Source organism: Taudactylus pleione, unplaced genomic scaffold (genome assembly GCF_031769625.1).
Source record: "Taudactylus pleione unplaced genomic scaffold, aTauple2 ptg001146l, whole genome shotgun sequence".
NCBI lineage: Eukaryota > Metazoa > Chordata > Amphibia > Anura > Myobatrachidae > Taudactylus > Taudactylus pleione.
Genome location: NW_028285547.1, coordinates 218,505 through 237,912, shown reverse-complemented (window position 1 = coordinate 237,912; position 19,408 = coordinate 218,505). Strand labels below are relative to the sequence as shown.

Here is a 19,408-nt window from a genome sequence, read left to right as displayed (position 1 = left end):
ATCCCCCCAGCCCAGCGTCTGTAATTGGTATATATCACTGACAACCATCACAGCCCATGCGACGTGGTAACAGAGTGTAAGCCCAGGGGTCAATCTGTATATAAAAACACATTGCGCTGCGTCTTTTTTTTTTTTTTTCTTCCCCATAAATTCCATGCGCTACAGCAGTTCCAGTGTGCACGAGAGCCGCACGCCCCCGCCAAGTACTATCACCCACTGACGCCCGTTACCGTGTGTGTGGCGACACCTGGCACAATGCCCATGAAATAAAGGAGAACAGACACCAGGTACTAGCAGAATCTAGTCATTTACTGTAGCAAACAGCAGAATTTCCATCGCTTCACTGCTCTAGCCTCACCCAGGTCTTTACAAAATGGCAAACATTAAAATAAAGACACAGTTGGCTGTAAAATCAACTAAAAATTGGAGACATAAGTGTACTTAGGTTTCAGTACAACATGCTACGGATAGTCACTTACAGGTGCCAATAGCTTGGCGTGTGAGGGTGTCGGGGCTCACATGTGAGAGAGGCCTTATTACAGGCAGAGCGCACGCCCCGCGGCTCTATACAGAGATTATAAGGAAGACAGGATGAGCCTATCCGGTAATGAGGGTCTCAGATCCTTATCCTGTGTAGCGCCGTGGGAGGGCCGTCAGGGGGATGGGAGGAGGAGTGCAGGTCGCTAACGGATTCATTCTCAAGCTCTAGAAAAACTTCTTAACACTTTCCAATGAAAAACAAACATCTGCATAAAAAGTCGCTCAGTCCGAGTACAACTTTTCTCCTTTTAAATAACAAAACAAAATGTTTAAACATTAAAGTAGATTTCTTAGAAGGGAGAATTTACACACCCAAGAAACGGTTCTGGATAAGGGACCATATGCTGGTTTCTGTCAGAAGACAGGAGGGTGGGGGGAAACGGGGGAGCTTTGCGCAGCGGCTACTTCTATACAAAATGGCTGCAGCTTCTCAGAGGTCAGACAGGGGGACAGGAGGGAACGGACACTCAACCTTAAAAAAAAGTCGCTTTTTGCTGTAAATAAACCACCGGAACCGTTTCTGCGTCCTGACGTCTTCGCGCCCGCCCCCGGCTCACTTCCTGGCCCTCAGGGACTTCCTCTGGCTGGACTTGCCCTTGGCCACAGGCTTCACCGGTTTCTTCGTGGCCACTGGCTTTTTGGAGGCCCGGCTGGCTGCTTTTTTGGCAGGGGCGGGAGGAGGCGGCGGAGGGGGGGCGGCTTTGCCCTTCTTCGCCTTTGATGCGGGGGGAGGTGGAGGAGGAGGGGATGGTTGGCGAGCCTTTTTGGGAACACTCTTTGCCTTCCCTCTGGGGGCTGGGGCACTCCTCTTGGGCTTAGGTGGGGGGGCTCTGGACCTGGATTTAGAAGGGGCTGCTTTCTTCTGCATCCTGTGTAGAGATATGGAAATAATCATCTTTGACCTCCCCTGCACCACCATCAGTGTAATCCCAACACCCTGCACCACATCAGTGTAATCCCAACACCCTGCACCACATCAGTGTAATCCCAACACCCTGCACCACATCAGTGTAATCCCAACACCCTGCACCACATCAGTGTAATCCCAACACCCTGCACCACATCAGTGTAATCCCAACACCCTGCACCACATCAGTGTAATCCCAACACCCTGCACCACATCAGTGTAATCCCAACACCCTGCACCACACCAGTGTAATCCCAACATTCATTCCCATGTCAGATGAACAGCTACACCTATCAGCATGGAGAGACCACCGGAACCCGCCCACGCAGGATCAGTGGCCTTTGTCACTCACCTCCTCTTTGGAGGGGGCTCCTCCTCCTCAGATTCCTCCTCTTCCTCAGACTCCTCCTCTTCTTCATCTTCAGACTCCTCGTCAGACTCATCCTCCTCTTCCTCTGCCTTGTCCGGGAACAGCACGTAAGGACTGCAGGAAAGTAAAGCTATTTGCTCAGTCAAGGATAATAACCCGTTAGACGGAACGTGCGCTAATATAAAAAAGCAAATGACACTTTTCTCAGTGTCAGGCGTTACATTGGCGCTTAGCGCAGCAATACAGGATATCTGAGCAGTCGCTGGAGGTGGTACAGCACTACCACCTCTCATTCTGGACAGAACACGTCAGGGAGTGGCAGCGGGTCTGGTGACACAGCGCCATCCCTAGATGGTGAGGTGTGCTGGGGAACAAGCAACGCTTAGTAAGTGCCCTGTAATGCTACAAGGGCTACCTTTTAATACAGTTTAGACAAGAGCTATGAACAAGTTTCCTAAAAACAGGGGGGGGGGGTAGGAATGCACCCCGTAGCCTTATATGAAACGGCACATACCTGGGGTAATACGGGAAGCTGAGCTGGTAGGTGCCGCTGAAACCTTTCCCAGAGATCTGCTCCATCCAGCCGTACTTCTCACACTTCCGCAGGGTTCTCTTCAGCAGATGAACTAAAGGAGGAGATTTCATGGGATGAAATACACACCTCTCACTGGGACGGAGCAATGACATGAGAGAGACTTCATACCCCCCCCTTCCTCACCTTGGAAGCTGGAGTTCACCCCGGGATGGTTCTCCAGCACATACTTCTTGATAGCAGTAGTGGAGCAGGTCTTGGGCTCATTCATGGCGGTGATTGCAGACAAAATGGCGTCCTCGAACAATCCTCCGCTCAGAAGAGGCTTATCTCCTGCCCGCTTCAGCTGGGAGACAAGACGGGGTCGTAGCCAAACAGGTTATTATGCCACCCAATTATTACACACATTATGTCTCCAGTGACCACGGTCAGGACAGTAAAGTTGGCTTCTCTCCTATACAGATTTCAGCCATGAAGATAAAACCTCGCAGCTATACTGCAGAGTAACACCCAGAATAATACAAGATGGACACAAATCCTGGTACGGAAGAGACTCACCTGGAATGTACCGGAAGCCCCCTTCCCTGTAATCTGCTCCAGTTGCCCCTTCTCCACTGCCCTCTGCAGAGCGTTCTTCAGCATCTGAGGCCTGAAAGACCAAGCACAGCTCTGCCGTTAGATGGCACACGGCCAGGAACGCCATCACTCTTAGTAACGGTAGACGTGGGGAGGTGGCGGTCGCCTGGGCCTGGCCCGGGAAACTTACTTAACATCCACCTTGAGCTTGGGGTAATACTGAGAGACGTATTTCTTGATGAGGCTGTAAGACGCTTCCTTGGGCTCACACAGTCTGGTGAAAGCCAGGGGTAAGATGTCTTCCAGCTTGACGTTGGGCTGATCACTAGCTGCCGCGTTGCTTTTCTGTCAGAGAAAAAGGAAGTGTGAGGATAGGTCTGGTATAGATGCGCCAGCATACACCCATCCTCAATCCGCCATGCGGCGCAAGATTCCTGACACAAGTGATGCACGCCGCGCAGTGTAGTGTCTTTTTCGCCCAAGACTGTGCCTTAGTGCAGTATCATGAGGCGGCTTGTTGCATCTGATTGCGACTGATTAATGTGATACACGACGCTTGTATATCTGTGCGTGAGTCTATATACAAAGCACAAGGGATCTGGGCATGCTGGGAAAAGTCACGTCCGCTGCATCATAGCACTTCGTATAGTCTCACACAGATATACAAGTGTGGCAGATCACATTGATCAGTGCAGTGTCATGAGGGCGGATTCGACGCATCACATTGCGTCAGATGCATTTTCAGACAAAAACCCCCAAACTATTGGCGCAAGTGAAGTAGCACTGGACCTGGGACCTCATTCAAAGCCGCTCACAAAAAGCGAGCGCTTGCTCTGAATGAGGGCGGCCATTTTTTATTTTTTTTAATATAAACTGGCTTCCTGGCTGATTGCTAAGCTGTGAGTGACCACCCACAGCTTTTGCGAGCGGCCAGGTGACGGTCGCGACGATCGGGCTTGCGACGAGACCCTTGTGGTAGGGTCTCGTCTGCCGCAAGCCCCAGTGAGTTTCCTGCTCTAATAGAGCAGGAAGCTCACTACTGGGCCGCCCACAAACGGCAGGCTCCGTTTGTCCAGCCACCCCCCCCTCCCCGCCTATAAAACGGGCCGAGCTGTCGATCAACATCGACAGCCGCCCTGTTTGTAGCGAGCCCCGGAGCGAGTGAATTTCTCGCTCCGGGTCTTGCGCACACCGCGCGTGCACAATGTCCCACCATCGTCCCGCTTGCGAGCGGGTCTGAATCAGGCCCCTGGTGCGCTGAGAAGGGCTGTCTGGCGTAACATGAGGACACATCTGTAGGTACAGCTTAGGATACGACAATCCCAGTCACCCCACTAATTCGCAACAAGGCAGCAGATGGGCAGCGAGGGACCTACAAACCTTTCTGTCTTTAGACTTTGGTGCAGATTTTCCAGAGTTTGACACGACTACAAAGCTGCCGGACGCTCCCTTCCCCTTCACCTGAAACACACATGAGACAGATTACTCTCTGGTCCCAGCAGGCACAGTCCTGGCCTCGTACATACAGAGACCGACAAGAGATTCCAGTGCAGTGTATATGTATTACATGAGAATAACATGACACAGCATGGGGTCCTTACCTGGCGGATAATCCCCCTCTGCAGCTCTCTCTTCAGAGCCTGCTTCAGCAGGTACCCCCTCCTCTCCAGCTCTAACGACGGGTACTTATTAATGATGTATTTCCGGATCGAGACCACAGAGGCCCCCGACTTCTGGAAACATGCCTGCATGGGGAGTGCAAGAGTGGTGTTTATATATGCAGGCATAGCATTATAGAACCCGCAGGGCACCGCTATTACTACACATTACCAGGGATATTCTGTGCCGCTATTACCACACACATTATCAGGGATATTCTGTACCGCTATTACCACACATTACCAGGGATATTCTGTACCGCTATTACTACACACATTACCAGGGATATTCTGTACCGCTATTACCACACATTACCAGGGATATTCTGTACCGCTATTACCACACACATTATCAGGGATATTCTGTACCGCTATTACCACACACATTACCAGGGATATTCTGTACCGCTATTACCACACACATTACCAGGGATATTCTGTACCGCTATTACCACACACATTACCAGGGATATTCTGTACCGCTATTACCACACACATTATCAGGGATATTCTGTACCGCTATTACCACACACATTATCAGGGATATTCTGTACCGCTATTACCACACACATTATCAGGGATATTCTGTACCGCTATTACCACACACATTATCAGGGATATTCTGTACCGCTATTACCACACACATTAGCAGGGATATTCTGTACCGCTATTACCACACACATTACCAGGGATATTCTGTGCCGCTATTACCACACACATTACCAGGGATATTCTGTGCCGCTATTACCACACACATTACCAGGGATATTCTGTGCCGCTATTACTACACACATTACCAGGGATATTCTGTACCGCTATTACCACACACACATTACCAGGGATATTCTGTACCGCTATTACTACACACATTACCAGGGATATTCAGTACCGCTATTACTACACACATTACCAGGGATATTCAGTACCGCTATTACCACACACACATTACCAGGGATATTCAGTACCGCTATTACCACACACACATTACCAGGGATATTCAGTACCGCTATTACCACACACACATTACCAGGGATATTCAGTACCGCTATTACCACACACACATTACCAGGGATATTCAGTACCGCTATTACCACACACACATTACCAGGGATATTCAGTACCACTATTACTACACACACATTACCAGGGATATTCAGTACCGCTGTTACCACACACACATTACCAGGGATATTCAGTACCGCTATTACCACACACACACTACCGGGGATATTCAGTACCGCTATTACTACACACATTACCAGGGATATTCTGTACCGCTATTACCACACACATTATCAGGGATATTCTGTACCGCTATTACCACACACATTATCAGGGATATTCTGTACCGCTATTACCACACACATTACCAGGGATATTCTGTGCCGCTATTACCACACACATTACCAGGGATATTCTGTACCGCTATTACCACACACACATTACCAGGGATATTCTGTACCGCTATTACTACACACATTACCAGGGATATTCAGTACCGCTATTACCACACACACATTACCAGGGATATTCAGTACCACTATTACTACACACACATTACCAGGGATATTCAGTACCGCTATTACCACACACACATTACCAGGGATATTCAGTACCGCTATTACTACACACATTATCAGGGATATTCTGTGTACCGATCCTGCAGGCATAACATTATGTGACTTTACTATACAGCCCGCAGGTTATTGCTATTACCACACACAGTTATCCAGATTTGCTGCGACAGCTCAGAAAAGTATTACTTTCTCTTTGCAAATCTTATTAATGGAGCATACACACGGTCAGATTTGTCAGATGAACGACTGAACAATTTTACCAAAGTTTTGAACGATTATTGACTGCATTAAAATGAATGGAATCGTCCAAGTCTGACTGCAAACACATCAGATGTCAGATATCGTTATCTGACCAACGGGAACGCGCATCGTTGATCGTCCATCGTTCAGGCATGTCAGATTTTCCTTCAGATATGAACGACTGAACGATTTTTAAATCGTTATCGTTCATATCTGAAGGAAAAATCTGATCGTGTGTATGCACCATAAGATGGATAATTGGTGCCGGCTGTTCTGACATGCTGATAAATAGGACCCTTAAGCAAAGTTTACAAGGGATAAAAGTCTCTCTTGACACGGATGCGTGCACGTTAGTGTTAGTAACACTAGATGGCGATCTTGCACTCATGTCCTGTATGTTGTATACGATTTGTGTTGTCAGTATACATAGAAATGAGGCCTTTAAATCTTTCAGAGAAATAGCACAATGGCGTCGTCCCTACACGCTGTATGGATAAGTGTGACGCACTACAGAACACAAATACAGAACAGCCTCACATCATTTGGTGCATTTGTCACATGATTAATGGGATAAATAGACCCCTAAACCTTCTACCAATACAGGATCAGCCCGAGCTACATAATAAGCCCCAAGAACTAACCTTGATGGCCTCAGTCAGGATGGCATCCATCTTGGGGCGAGACGAGGAGGCCACGTGTGTCTGCTTCTGGGCCCGTGCCAGCTGGCTGGCAGACAGTGTAGCCCATGCCGGAATTGTCTTCTTCACCTTCTTCTCTTTGTCTTTGGACTGTTCCTTCTCACCACTAACAAAGATTCAACGAAGAAAACGTGAGTGGTCAGCGGCAGAGCCGTCTGTGACATCAGCGCCACCGTGCACTGCAAATCCCATATGTGACCGCAGAGGCAGCTCTATATATTGCTGCTGTGTGACCCCAGTGTATCCCCCTCAGGCCACCCCTCTTTCATACAGCCAAGCTCTGGGTATTGAATCTGGCTTGTGCCCTACATCAAACAGCCAGCCAGTGAGAGCTGAACACTAGAGGGCGCACTTACTCTTTCTTGGCGTCCTCCGTTACCGCCCCGTCAGTCTTTGCGGCCTCATTGGCCTCAGCCTCTTTTGGCTGCTCCGTCTCGCTGGAAGTGGCTGGGGGGGTTTCAGTCTCTTGTTCCTCCCCAGTGGAAGCAGACTCCTCAGAACTGGCGTCCGGCTCTACAAGAGAAGAGAGGAATGAGTGTAAGCGGCTACCTAAGAAACCTGCAACACGAATCTCTACATAGAGCATTAAAATAAGGAGAGCGGAACCTACCAATGTGTTTTAAGCTTTAAAGTACTAGTGAGGCTCTCAGAAGGAACAGAGGACTGATCACCAAATATACATGACTAACTTAAGGACATCATGCACTGCCCACCCCAGTATACTTCACCTGCATTCACACAGCGATGGCGAAACGCGCTGCGCACCACTGGACTGCGTTGACCACTGATTCTTTCGTTGTTTACACTAATAGTGTTCATTCTAGCACCCTGCACCTGTCACAACTCATGCAGTTCCTCTTTCCTGACTGGGGTGTTGCGCTGTGCTCTGGTGCTTCTAGCGCACACTGGTCTGTATCTCAGCAGTTTGTTGCATCCGCTGCGTGTGCTAGAAGCACCAGAGCAGAGAGCAACAGCCCAGGCAGGAAAGAGGAACTGCACGGGTTGTGGCAGGTGCAGGGTGCTAGAATGAACACTACTGTAAAATGTTACAGCGAAACACTGAGGGGATGCTGACTGACTATCTCCCGTGAAGGGTGCACTGTCAGTCACCAACGGCCTAGACGCCGGTTCATCTCTTATTGTACCGTGATGGAACCACTTCACATGCACAGCATATAAATATACACAGACACAACCTCTCCCTCGCACTACCCTGACTCCAGCAATCAGAATCTCCTGGGATCAATGAGTTAGGAAACAACACACGAGAGTGAGAGGTGAGCACACCTGCCCACATGATCGGTATCATCATCCCAACGACTACCAGCAGCCAGCGTGTGTGACAGTCAGCCATACGGGTCTCGGGCCGAGCACCGGACCACTAGGGACTATCAGTGTGGTTGGAATATGATCTTATACACAGGTTGACAGATATTCTATGCTCGTATTTACCAACACGATGAATAATTATCAGATCGTTACTGGTCTCGTATTAGGCCAGTTATATCCATTATACCTGCTTAGTCATCTCTAAATGACTGGCTCTTACTATACTCAGATTTCTGAAAACATGAACTAAAAGGCCACAAATGACCAACACAAACAATACACGTATCTCATGCCAGATGAGGCAAAAACACTAACACTGTACAAACAGCACCTGGAAAGTGCCAGCAGACAGACACGGTCAGCATTACAGGCCGCTACAAGAACCAGGAGGCTGCCAGCAGACAGACACGGTCAGCATTACAGGACGCTACAAGAACCTGGAGGCTGCCAGCAAATAGACACGGTCAGCATTACAGGACGCTACAAGAACCTGGACACTGCCCGCAGACAGACACGGTCAGCATTACAGGCCGCTACAAGAACCCGGACACTGCCCGCAGACAGACACGGTCAGCATTACAGGCCGCTACAAGAACCAGGAGGCTGCCAGCAGACAGACACGGTCAGCATTACAGGACGCTACAAGAACCTGGACACTGCCAGCAGACAGACACGGTCAGCATTACAGGCCGCTACAAGAACCTGGACACTGCCAGCAGACAGACACGGTCAGCATTACAGGCCGCTACAAGAACCTGGACGCTGCCAGCATTACAGGCCGCTACAAGAACCTGGACATTGCCAGCATTACAGGCCGCTACAAGAACCAGGACACTGCCAGCAGACAGACACGGTCAGCATTACAGGCCGCTACAAGAACCTGGACACTGCCCGCAGACAGACACGGTCAGCATTACAGGCCGCTACAAGAACCTGGACACTGCCCGCAGACAGACACGGTCAGCATTACAGGCCGCTACAAGAACCTGGACACTGCCCGCAGACAGACACGGTCAGCATTACAGGCCGCTACAAGAACCTGGACACTGCCAGCAGACAGACACGGTCAGCATTACAGGCCGCTACAAGAACCCGGACACTGCCAGCAGACAGACACGGTCAGCATTACAGGCCGCTACAAGAACCCGGACACTGCCAGCAGACAGACACGGTCAGCATTACAGGCCGCTACAAGAACCCGGACACTGCCCGCAGACAGACACGGTCAGCATTACAGGCCGCTACAAGAACCTGGACACTGCCAGCAGACAGACACGGTCAGCATTACAGGCCGCTACAAGAACCTGGACACTGCCCGCAGACAGACACGGTCAGCATTACAGGCCGCTACAAGAACCTGGACACTGCCAGCAGACAGACACGGTCAGCATTACAGGCCGCTACAAGAACCTGGACACTGCCCGCAGACAGACACGGTCAGCATTACAGGCCGCTACAAGAACCTGGACACTGCCAGCAGACAGACACGGTCAGCATTACAGGCCGCTACAAGAACCTGGACGCTGCCAGCATTACAGGCCGCTACAAGAACCTGGACATTGCCAGCATTACAGGCCGCTACAAGAACCTGGACACTGCCAGCAGACAGACACGGTCAGCATTACAGGCCGCTACAAGAACCTGGACACTGCCCGCAGACAGACACGGTCAGCATTACAGGCCGCTACAAGAACCTGGACACTGCCAGCAGACAGACACGGTCAGTATTACAGGCCGCTACAAGAACCTGGACACTGCCAGCATTACAGGCCGCTACAAGAACCTGGACACTGCCCGCAGACAGACACGGTCAGCATTACAGGCCGCTACAAGAACCTGGACACTGCCAGCAGACAGACACGGTCAGCATTACAGGCCGCTACAAGAACCTGGACGCTGCCAGCATTACAGGCCGCTACAAGAACCTGGACACTGCCTGCAGACAGACACGGTCAGCATTACAGGCCGCTACAAGAACCTGGACGCTGCCCGCAGACAGACACGGTCAGCATTACAGGCCGCTACAAGAACCTGGACACTGCCTGCAGACAGACACGGTCAGCATTACAGGCCGCTACAAGAACCTGGACGCTGCCCGCAGACAGACACGGTCAGCATTACAGGCCGCTACAAGAACCTGGAACGCTGGTTGGAAATGGAGGCTCTCAGTGAATGTTATTTCCTAAGAACGCTGTGTACACAAGTCATTTGTAGGTATGCAGCTCCCATTTACACCGCTAAAAGGTTGACACTGAGATTGCTTAAGGTCTAAGAGAGCATACCGACCGGCTAATAATACAAGTTACAGCATTTTAACAGTGTTTTCTTTACAACTTCTGAGATGGTAAATCACACCCTGATCCCATTTGTAAACATTATATGGAGTAGAAGTCATTCTCTAAGCTCAATATTTATCTGTACGTGTGAGGTGACATATTGTGCAGACTGTACTATGATGTCTCTTTTGACCCCACACTCAGTATAGGAAGATTGCCTTCATCTGTGATATGCAGAGAACCAGAGCATGAACCTTTGTAGGACATGAAAGACTCTGCGAGGACCAGTCCCACTTAGTAGATGATTCTGGACTTTTCGAATAACCTATGGGTGAATATTATTTTGTAACTCAACAGATCCTGTTTTTGTTTCCATGTACACATACCGATCCCATATGTAAGTGTTATACTGAGTGTAATTCATACTCATGGGGCCAGTATGACAGGCTGCACTAGATGCTGCTCTGTGAGTGGGATCTCCTGTAACACTATGATACTGCATGTCAGTATAGCTCATCCACTGTTCGAATATTCTGGTGTATGGAAAACCATCACCACCCAGTGCCCACCCCCCAGGGGAGATTCCCTGGAGCAGCTGCTACTCTGGGGCGGTGTCGGCCGTTGCTGGAAATCAGACTGAACACTCAGTGTTGTACCAGCTCCGGATCCCTGCAGCATTCACTCCAGAGACTGAACTCTATGCGGGAGGGAAAAGAGCAACAACTTTGTGTCTCCATATCAGGCTGCCCCCATAGGACCAGGGAAGACTAGTTATTGCTTTGTGCTCGCCCATAGCCAGCAAGATCTCAGCTGACAGTATGTATGTTTATATACATGCATATACTACCCAAGAGAGCGGAGCATGCTCTGCATCTGGCATGCCCAGGACTCACCTGCTTTCTTCTCCTCACTGTCAGCGGAACTTTTCTTGGGGGCGGTTTCCTGGCTGGAAGAGTTGACAGCACGGCGGATCGGCATGGTGATATCACTGGGACCTATAGAGAGAAAACAGATGGGAAACATCAGCACAGACATATCACCCGATGAGTGTTACCCTGCTGCCGAGGGGAGGGGCCACCCGCAGGAATGTTACCCTGCTGAGGGAGGGGCTGCCCGCAGGCATGTTACCCTGCCGGGGGAGGGGCCGCCCGCAGGAATGTTACCCTGCTGGGGGAGGGGGTCGCCCGCAGGCATGTTACCCTGCCGGAGGATGTTACATTCCTGAGGGACAATGTTACTCTGCCAAGGCAGAACGGTTAGAGATGTTACCCTGCCAAGGGAGGATGTTACCCTGGTGAAGCAGATCATTACCCTCAGAGATGTTATCCCGCTGAAGCAGATCATTGCCCTGCAGGGGGAGGATGTTATCCTCAGAGATGTTACCCTGCCGGGGGATGATGCTATCCTATGTTGCCCTCAAAAAGATTACCCTGCCGGGGGATGTTACATTCCTGAGGGACAATGTTACTCTGCCAAGGCAGAACGGTTAGAGATGTTACCCTGCCAAGGGAGGATGTTACCCTGGTGAAGCAGATCATTACCCTCAGAGATGTTATCCCGCTGAAGCAGATCATTGCCCTGCAGGGGGAGGATGTTATCCTCAGAGATGTTACCCTGCCGGGGGATCAGGCTATCCTATGTTGCCCTCAAAAAGATTACCCTGCCGGGGGATGATGCTATCCTATGTTACCCTCAGGAAGGTTACCCTGCCGGGGGATGATGCTATCCTATGTTACCCTCAGGAAGGTTACCCTGCCGGGGGATGATGCTATCCTATGTTACCCTCAGGAAGGTTACCCTGCCGGGGGATGATACTATCCTATGTTACCCTCAGAGATGTTACCCTGCCGGGGGATCAGGCTATCCTATGTTGCCCTCAAAAAGATTACCCTGCCGGGGGATGATGCTATCCTATGTTACCCTCAGGAAGGTTACCCTGCCGGGGGATGATACTATCCTATGTTACCCTCAGGAAGGTTACCCTGCCGGGTGATGCTATCCTATGTTACCCTGCAGGGGATGAAGCTATGCTTAGAGATGTTGCCCTGCATGGGGAGGTTGATACCCAGCCGGGGGAGAAGCCGCCATCAGAGACGTTGCTCTGCTAGGGAAGGATGTTACCTTGCCGGGGGTCTGTATGCTGGTGCAGCTGAGGGTCCCCTGTAATCGCAGCCTATGCGGTAACGGCCCAGCTCCGATCCCTCTGCTCCCTACCAGCGATGCCCGGATGTTGGACGGACAAACAGCAGCGGCCGCTCAGACACGTTCCACTCAGCCAATCAGCGCCCACCTCTCTCAGGCTCAGCCAATCACCACGTACGTCTCGCAAACTCAGCCAATCCGCGCTGAGGGGCCGAGAGGGGAGAAAACACAAAACAAAGAGGCCGCGCTCAGGGGGCGGGGCCCGCCTCAGCCAATCAGCGGCCGCGGCATCTTTCAAACGGGCCAGGGAGGAGGGCGGGGCCTGTGCTGATGGGGGGAATAGAATGGCGGGAGGGAGTAAGGACTGGGGGTCACCGCCATCACCGGGAGCAGCGCTGGCTGTAACGTCCCCAGGAGACCCGGACTTCCCCACCCGCCTGCAAGGGCACACAGCTTCCCCCAGTCTCCATCACTGAATATGGCGGCCGCTCCTCCCTCCGCCCACAGGCACACAATGGCCGCCCACCGTGCACCTATGCACGTCCCGGGAGACGCGTCCTGTTACCTCCCGCACCCTCATCCCCCCCAACGCCGTCCCTCCACCCGCCGCTGCCCCCAGCGCACCCCCTCACCTCGGGCTCCGGAGCTGCTGAATCGTCTGCCGCCTCCTCGCGCTCTCCCGGCTACTGACACGCCCCCTCCGCGCGCACCAGCCCGGCGACGTCATCCCCATGGCAACCCCGGGGAGGGGGCGGAGCCAGCTGCTGCCCTCCTCTGAGTGGTGGCAGTAATAGAATAACATTACACACACATCACCTAGGTGCACTGTAGGGAAGGACATCGGAGGCGCCATCACAGTCTGGCTGTTTCCACCATCGAAACTTTCGATGCAATGGTAACTAAAGGCCCCCATACATCAGAGATTGATTGCAGCAATCGTGCAATTTGCAATCGATTGTTTATTAAAATCTTTCCCTTTTTCAATCGATTGTGGCAATTCTGCAATCGATTGAAAAAAGGAAAGATTTTTATACACAATCGATTGCAAATTGCACGATTGCTGCAATCAATTGCTGATGTATGGGGGCCTTAACCCTCTCACAGAGAGACGTTTGGCGATCGGTGCGCGCGCAGGATCTATGTGCTGCGCGTTTGCAGATCTGTGACTGCGACGACGGTCCCAGCGCCCCCTAAGCTGCGGCAAGACTGAGATTCTGCGGCATAGTAAATGCGCCCACTTATTTCACATCCGTGTCATTACATATCAGGACGGCATTAGCCGTCACTGGGGCCAGAATTGTACACTAAAGCCTATGCCGCTGGGCCTATGTACGCAACGGGTCTGGGTTCTTTGCCGCCACTCTCTGTTACCGCCCACGAACGCTCCATCTGTCATTTTCAAGGCGAGTAAAAAGTTTCTGCAAGCAACTACGGTAATGTACCGGTACGCATTTCACAGTTTACTGATAATCGCTCGACTGCAAAAGTATCGGCATTGAGTACACCTCCAAGTCAGGCCTGATTCAGTGGCGGGCGCAAAGACCGTCAGTGCTGCATTTTCTCACGCAGCGGATCTGAGAAATTATGTGTATGACGCAGCCGCTATCTTTTTAATTTTTTTATTTATGGAAGTAAAAAACACCATACACAGATTAACAAGACATAAGTATAAAGATCCAGCATAGATAAGGAGAGCAATGCTTACAGTGTAAAACAATGAACACATTTCAACGCATACCCATGGGCCGGTATGCAGTCGGGAAGCCGGCGGGCCTAATCCCGACAGCCGGCTTCCCGACTGTCATATCCCGGCAAGGGTCTAAAGACAGGCGTCGATATGCTGACGCCTGTCATTAGACATACACCGGAAGCCCGACGCTCGGGATCCCGATCGCGGATAGCCGCGCGCGCGGGGGGGGGGGGATTCCCCATGGGCCTTTACATTATACAAGCGATCATGTAACCCAAGATTTATATAAGCATAAACTTAAATATAAACCTATATTAAAGACACAAATAAGAATAAAGTAAATGAAAACATAACAAAATAAAAGAAAAAGAATGTCTGGCGCTCACCCGCCGGGCAGCGTGATAGGAGGATCACCCAAAAGAATTCTAAGGGTAAATTTACTAAGATGGGAGTTCTACTTAAGAAGTGATGCCCATAGCAACCAATCAGATTCTACTTCTCATTTATCTAGCACCTTTTAGAACAGTCCTCAAGGCACACTAACAGTCCAAGGTTATTTTGATTTAACCATTAGCAGATAAATGTGAAAGATGAACGATTTATCGTTCAATTGTTCAAATTATCTGCTAATGGATAGGCTCTGAACGATAAAAATTCGCACTCCCACGGACGACAAATTTGGTCTTTTGTCTCTCCAACATGTCGGTCAATTATCGTTTATCGCTGACAGATATTAGAAATATCTGTCGCGGTAAACGACGAACGATTTTTTTATGTAAATGAACAGAAAGATAAAAAAAAATCCACTCAAAGAATGATGTCAACCAATATCGTTCGTCGTTCGTCTATTGCAAATATCTGTCATGTACATGACAGATGTCTGTCACAGCAGCCCCAGGAATTTTCAAAAGATAAATCTTTTGCCTTTCAGTAAGATCTGCTAATGGATAGGCCCCTTAAGTGTGCCTTGAGGACCGAGGTTGGGAATCACTGTTTTAGAAGATAATACCTGGAATCTGATTGGTTGTTATGGGCAACATCACTTCTTAAATAGAACTCCCATCTTAGTAAATTTACCCCCAAGTCTCATACCACTGGGTCAGACGCATGCTATGGTATATCTGGGTTTGCATTGAAATTGGCAAAGGCGCAATAATTAGTTGATAATAATAATAAAACTTTTCCAAGTGTCAAAGAAAGAAGGGGCCTTCTTTTCTTTTTCAAACATTGTCTCGCTCCAATCCATTCGGAAAATAAAGGTCAGTTTCTCCCTATACAATTGAAAATTAATAGGGGTTGGGTGTATCCAATCCTGTAAAATTGTCTTTTTTTGCAGCAGCGCTTATAGCGAGTTATAATTTCCTACTACCCGGGGAAAGTCTCTGGAGCTTATTCAGACCCGGTCGTTAGCTCTACGAGCTCGCGACCGGGTCGATGTTGCTCCAGCGCGCATGCGCACGACGGAGCCGGCTCCGTCGTGCACATGCGCGAGACCCGGCTAACGACGGGTGATCCGTCGTTAGGGGTCTCGTTGCAGACGGGGCGAGCTGTCAATGTTGAGTGACAGCTCGCCCCGTTTGCTGGGCGGGCCGGGGGCGGGTCCGGCCAAACGGAGGCGTTCCTGTCGGAACGCATGCCGTTTGGGGGCGGCCCCACTGACATTATCAGTGATGTCAGTGGGGTGCTTCCTGCTCAAACAGAGCAGGAAGCTCCCTGGGGCTTAAGGTTGACGAGACCCTACCCTAGGGTCTCGTCGTAAGCCCCGATGGTCACGATGGTCTTGACCATCGCGACCATCACCCTTAGCGGTCGTTAGAGCTGTGGGTGTTAACCCACAGCCTAACGACCGACATGGAGGCGGCCGTTCAGGATGCAAGCGGCCGCCCTGTTTCAGAACGACCGCTTGCATCCTACGACCGCCTCTGAATGAGGCCCTCTGTCCCTTCGGGAAGATACCCAGAACGGCCCATTTAGGTGTAAACGGCACAAATTTGACCAGGTGGCTCTCAGCCTCCCGCCTCACCCCTCTCCAGAAACCCTGAACTACCGGACACTCCCACAAACAATGGTAAAGGCCAGCCTCCTACATGGCACATCTAGGGCAGATATGAGAATTAGATAAACCCACTTAGTCTGTGGGGGGACAAATAGGTCCTACGATATACATTTAAAAAAAGTTCATTATATGAACTAGCAGTCAGCCGTGTGCGTGACCTCAGCAGACCTCTTACTAAATCATTAGTGGAAAGAGTTGGAAATTGCATCGACCATTGGTGCATCTCTTGACTGACCGAGTCATGATCCAAGTCCTCACTTAGGAATCTATAATAGGTAGAGATGGCCCCTCGTGACGGTATTGGTCCAGAAAGGCGTAGGTCTAATGGATTACGCCAATCAACAGCCAAGAATGCCTGCACCACTGAAGCTGTGTAATGTTGTGCCTGAAAATAGGCTCGGGGATAAGCCCGCAGGGTCTCACATTTCGCGGTTGCCTCGAGGAATATCGGGTCGCTGCGCATCAACATTAAGTAGGTGGCTTAGAATTTGAACCCACCCTCCACACCGTGAAAGGATAAGCCGCTTCTCTCCCGTGAAAATCTAAATTTCTCAAAAATGGGAGATGGATTGATTTATGAGCATTAAGGAAAGATTTGTGGCACAGAATATGCCAGAGGCGTCTGGTTGTCATCAATAAAGGATTCTCGCCAACCTCTGATGGGACTTCATGATGATGGATATGAAGAAAGTATTTTAGGGCATTGTGGGTAGGACCTGTGATTCTAGGGATCTTGTAACCAATCGATCAAGAATCTCATCAGGGAGGCATGGTTATAAACCAAGACGTTGGGAAAGTTTATCCCTCCATTAGATTTAAGTTGATATAGCTTCCTAAGGCCAATGCGAGCCCTTCCCCCCTGCCATAAGAATGATCGAAACAAATTATTACTTAGCTGAACATCCCTCACGGTGAGGAGAATGGGTAATGGCTGTAACATATACAAAAGACGGGGAAAAGTCATCATTTGAATAAGGGGCGGCCCTGCCGAGGTATGAGAGCGTCAGATGTTTCCAACGCCTAAGCTCCCCAGCAATTTGTCAAGTCATCCGAGACACATTCATTTCATACAGTTGGGCAGGATTCTTGGGCAAAGTGATTCCCAAATATTCTAAGTGTGAGGAGGCCCAGGAGAATGGAAAGGACACACCCCAGGAAGGAGTGACTATGGTGGGCGCAGCCGTCATCTTTTGTAAAGAGACGTACAGCATCGGATTAACATCTGAAACATCGTCTGTATCACCGGACCTCTGCGCAACTCTATGCCCGTCATAACGAAGACATCGGGGTCAGTGACACTGCACCTGAAGACACGTTCGCGGGCTGCGACATTCCCCCAAAATGGTTGTGATACACCTGAGTTTTTGTCACCACTTCCCCATTACCTCCCCTAAATGACCAGTTCTCTGGGCCTGGACACTGGTCAGTGTAGTTCGGACTGTACGGAGTGAGGTCCACACTACACAGTAACAAACACCAGTGCCGGCTAGTACTCTCATACTACCCGGCGGAAGTGTGTTTGTTTTGGCAACCAACAAGAGAGACTCTCGTTGACTGCTGCGCTGCGCCCACTGCCGGATCCGGGCTGGAGCTCACTCATGAGCTCCATCTTCCAGCACCCGCAGTCGGTGATGGGAGAGACGTCATGACATCTCTCCCATAGTGCAGAGTGGGCCGGCCTGGGAGGATCGAGGAGCGGGGATTCAGGTAAGTGTTGTTTTTTATTTGTGTGTGTGTGGCTGGGAAAACAGGTTACAGTGGCCTGGAGAGCAGGTGACGGTGGCCGGGAGAGCGGGTTACCGTGGCCGGGAGAGCGGGTCACGGCGGCCGGGAGAGCGGGTTACCGTGGCCGGGAGAGCGGGTTACCGTGGCCGGGAGAGCAGGTTACAGTGGCCGGGAGAACAGGGACTTCGGTCATAGACAAAGTAAAGACAGGAGGGCTGTCCACGTGAGAACAGAGGGCAGTGCAGGGTGAGGAGGGGCTGGCAGAGGGTTCAGTAATACAATGGGCTATGAGGGGGGGCTGGCAGAGGGATCAGTAATACAATGGGTTATGAGGGGGAACTGGGTGAAAGATTGAGATACAAACGGGCAGATAAACTCATTTGTATTAGTTTGAGCCGGTAAATGTACTTAGCATGTGATACAATAACTGTACATATAGAAGCTTAGGGCGTATTTATTTACTTAGCCCGATTGCAATGATTATGCTGATTTCTTTTTATCACCACATGTGCTGTGAGCAGAGCACACCCCCCCATCCCTTATCATATTTGTCCCTACCTACCCCCTAATTGTCCCATTCCTCCCATCTGCTCCTCTGTAATATAAAGGATAGTCAGCTCTATCATTATGTCTGTAACCTGCGGAATATGAGTATTGTATGCTGCTAACATTGTCCTAACCTGGAGCAGATAACTTGGCTCTCTGTGAGGCAGGATCTTGGCTTTGGATGTACAAGTCAATAAATCGTATAAATGGCAAATTGATAAAACTGAAAGTACCTAACAAAATGGGTATGGTTCAATGGGTCTACAATTTCTAGATAGACAGTGATTAGGTAGACAAGGGAAGATAGACAGGCAATAGATAGACAGGGTCTGGACATCGACACACTACAGGTCGACTGGTAACAAGGTCGACAGGTACAGAAGGTCGACAGGCAATAGGTTGACAGGTCAGAAGGTCGACACACTAAAGGTCGACTGGTAACAAGGTCGACAGGTATGAAGGTCGACAGGCAGTAGGTCGACACTCATATAGTCAAATCGTCAACACGTTTTTTTTTTTTCTAGGGTTAGTGTCAGGGTTAGACAC

At 50.3% G+C, this 19,408-nt stretch overlaps 1 protein-coding gene across 2 annotated transcripts; it reads right to left on the bottom strand.

Moving 5' to 3' along the window:
* Positions 1-288: 288 nt before the first annotated feature.
* Positions 289-13,578, bottom strand: HP1BP3 (heterochromatin protein 1 binding protein 3). Of its 2 annotated transcripts, none has more exons than XM_088462074.1 (12): positions 13,478-13,578; positions 11,597-11,698; positions 7,455-7,611; positions 7,042-7,204; positions 4,527-4,670; positions 4,306-4,386; positions 3,116-3,270; positions 2,908-2,998; positions 2,536-2,695; positions 2,332-2,443; positions 1,800-1,931; positions 289-1,409 (listed from the first exon to the last, which is right to left on the bottom strand). In XM_088462074.1, the coding sequence occupies exons 2-12, from the start codon at positions 11,679-11,681 to the stop codon at positions 1,094-1,096; spliced, it is 1,596 nt and encodes a 531-aa protein (XP_088318200.1). In that variant the 5' UTR covers positions 11,682-11,698; positions 13,478-13,578; the 3' UTR covers positions 289-1,093. The 2 variants fall into 2 exon arrangements, with proteins under 2 accessions (XP_088318200.1, XP_088318201.1); XM_088462075.1 differs by lacking the exon at positions 13,478-13,578 and adding an exon at positions 12,825-12,914.
* Between the last annotated feature and the right edge of the window lie 5,830 nt (positions 13,579-19,408).

What these genes read in the sequence shown, in the direction of transcription:
- HP1BP3 (XM_088462074.1), bottom strand. Translation starts at nt 11,681, where the DNA reads ATGCCGATCCGCCGTGCTGTCAACTCTTCCAGCCAGGAAACCGCCCCC. An exon ending in GGTGAACTCCAGCTTCCAAG is followed by an intron (nt 2,444 to 2,535) that starts GTGAGGAAGGGG and finishes CTCCTCCTTTAG; the next exon opens with TTCATCTGCTGAAGAGAACC. An exon ending in GAGCCCCCTCCAAAGAGGAG is followed by an intron (nt 1,410 to 1,799) that starts GTGAGTGACAAA and finishes ATCTCTACACAG; the next exon opens with GATGCAGAAGAAAGCAGCCC.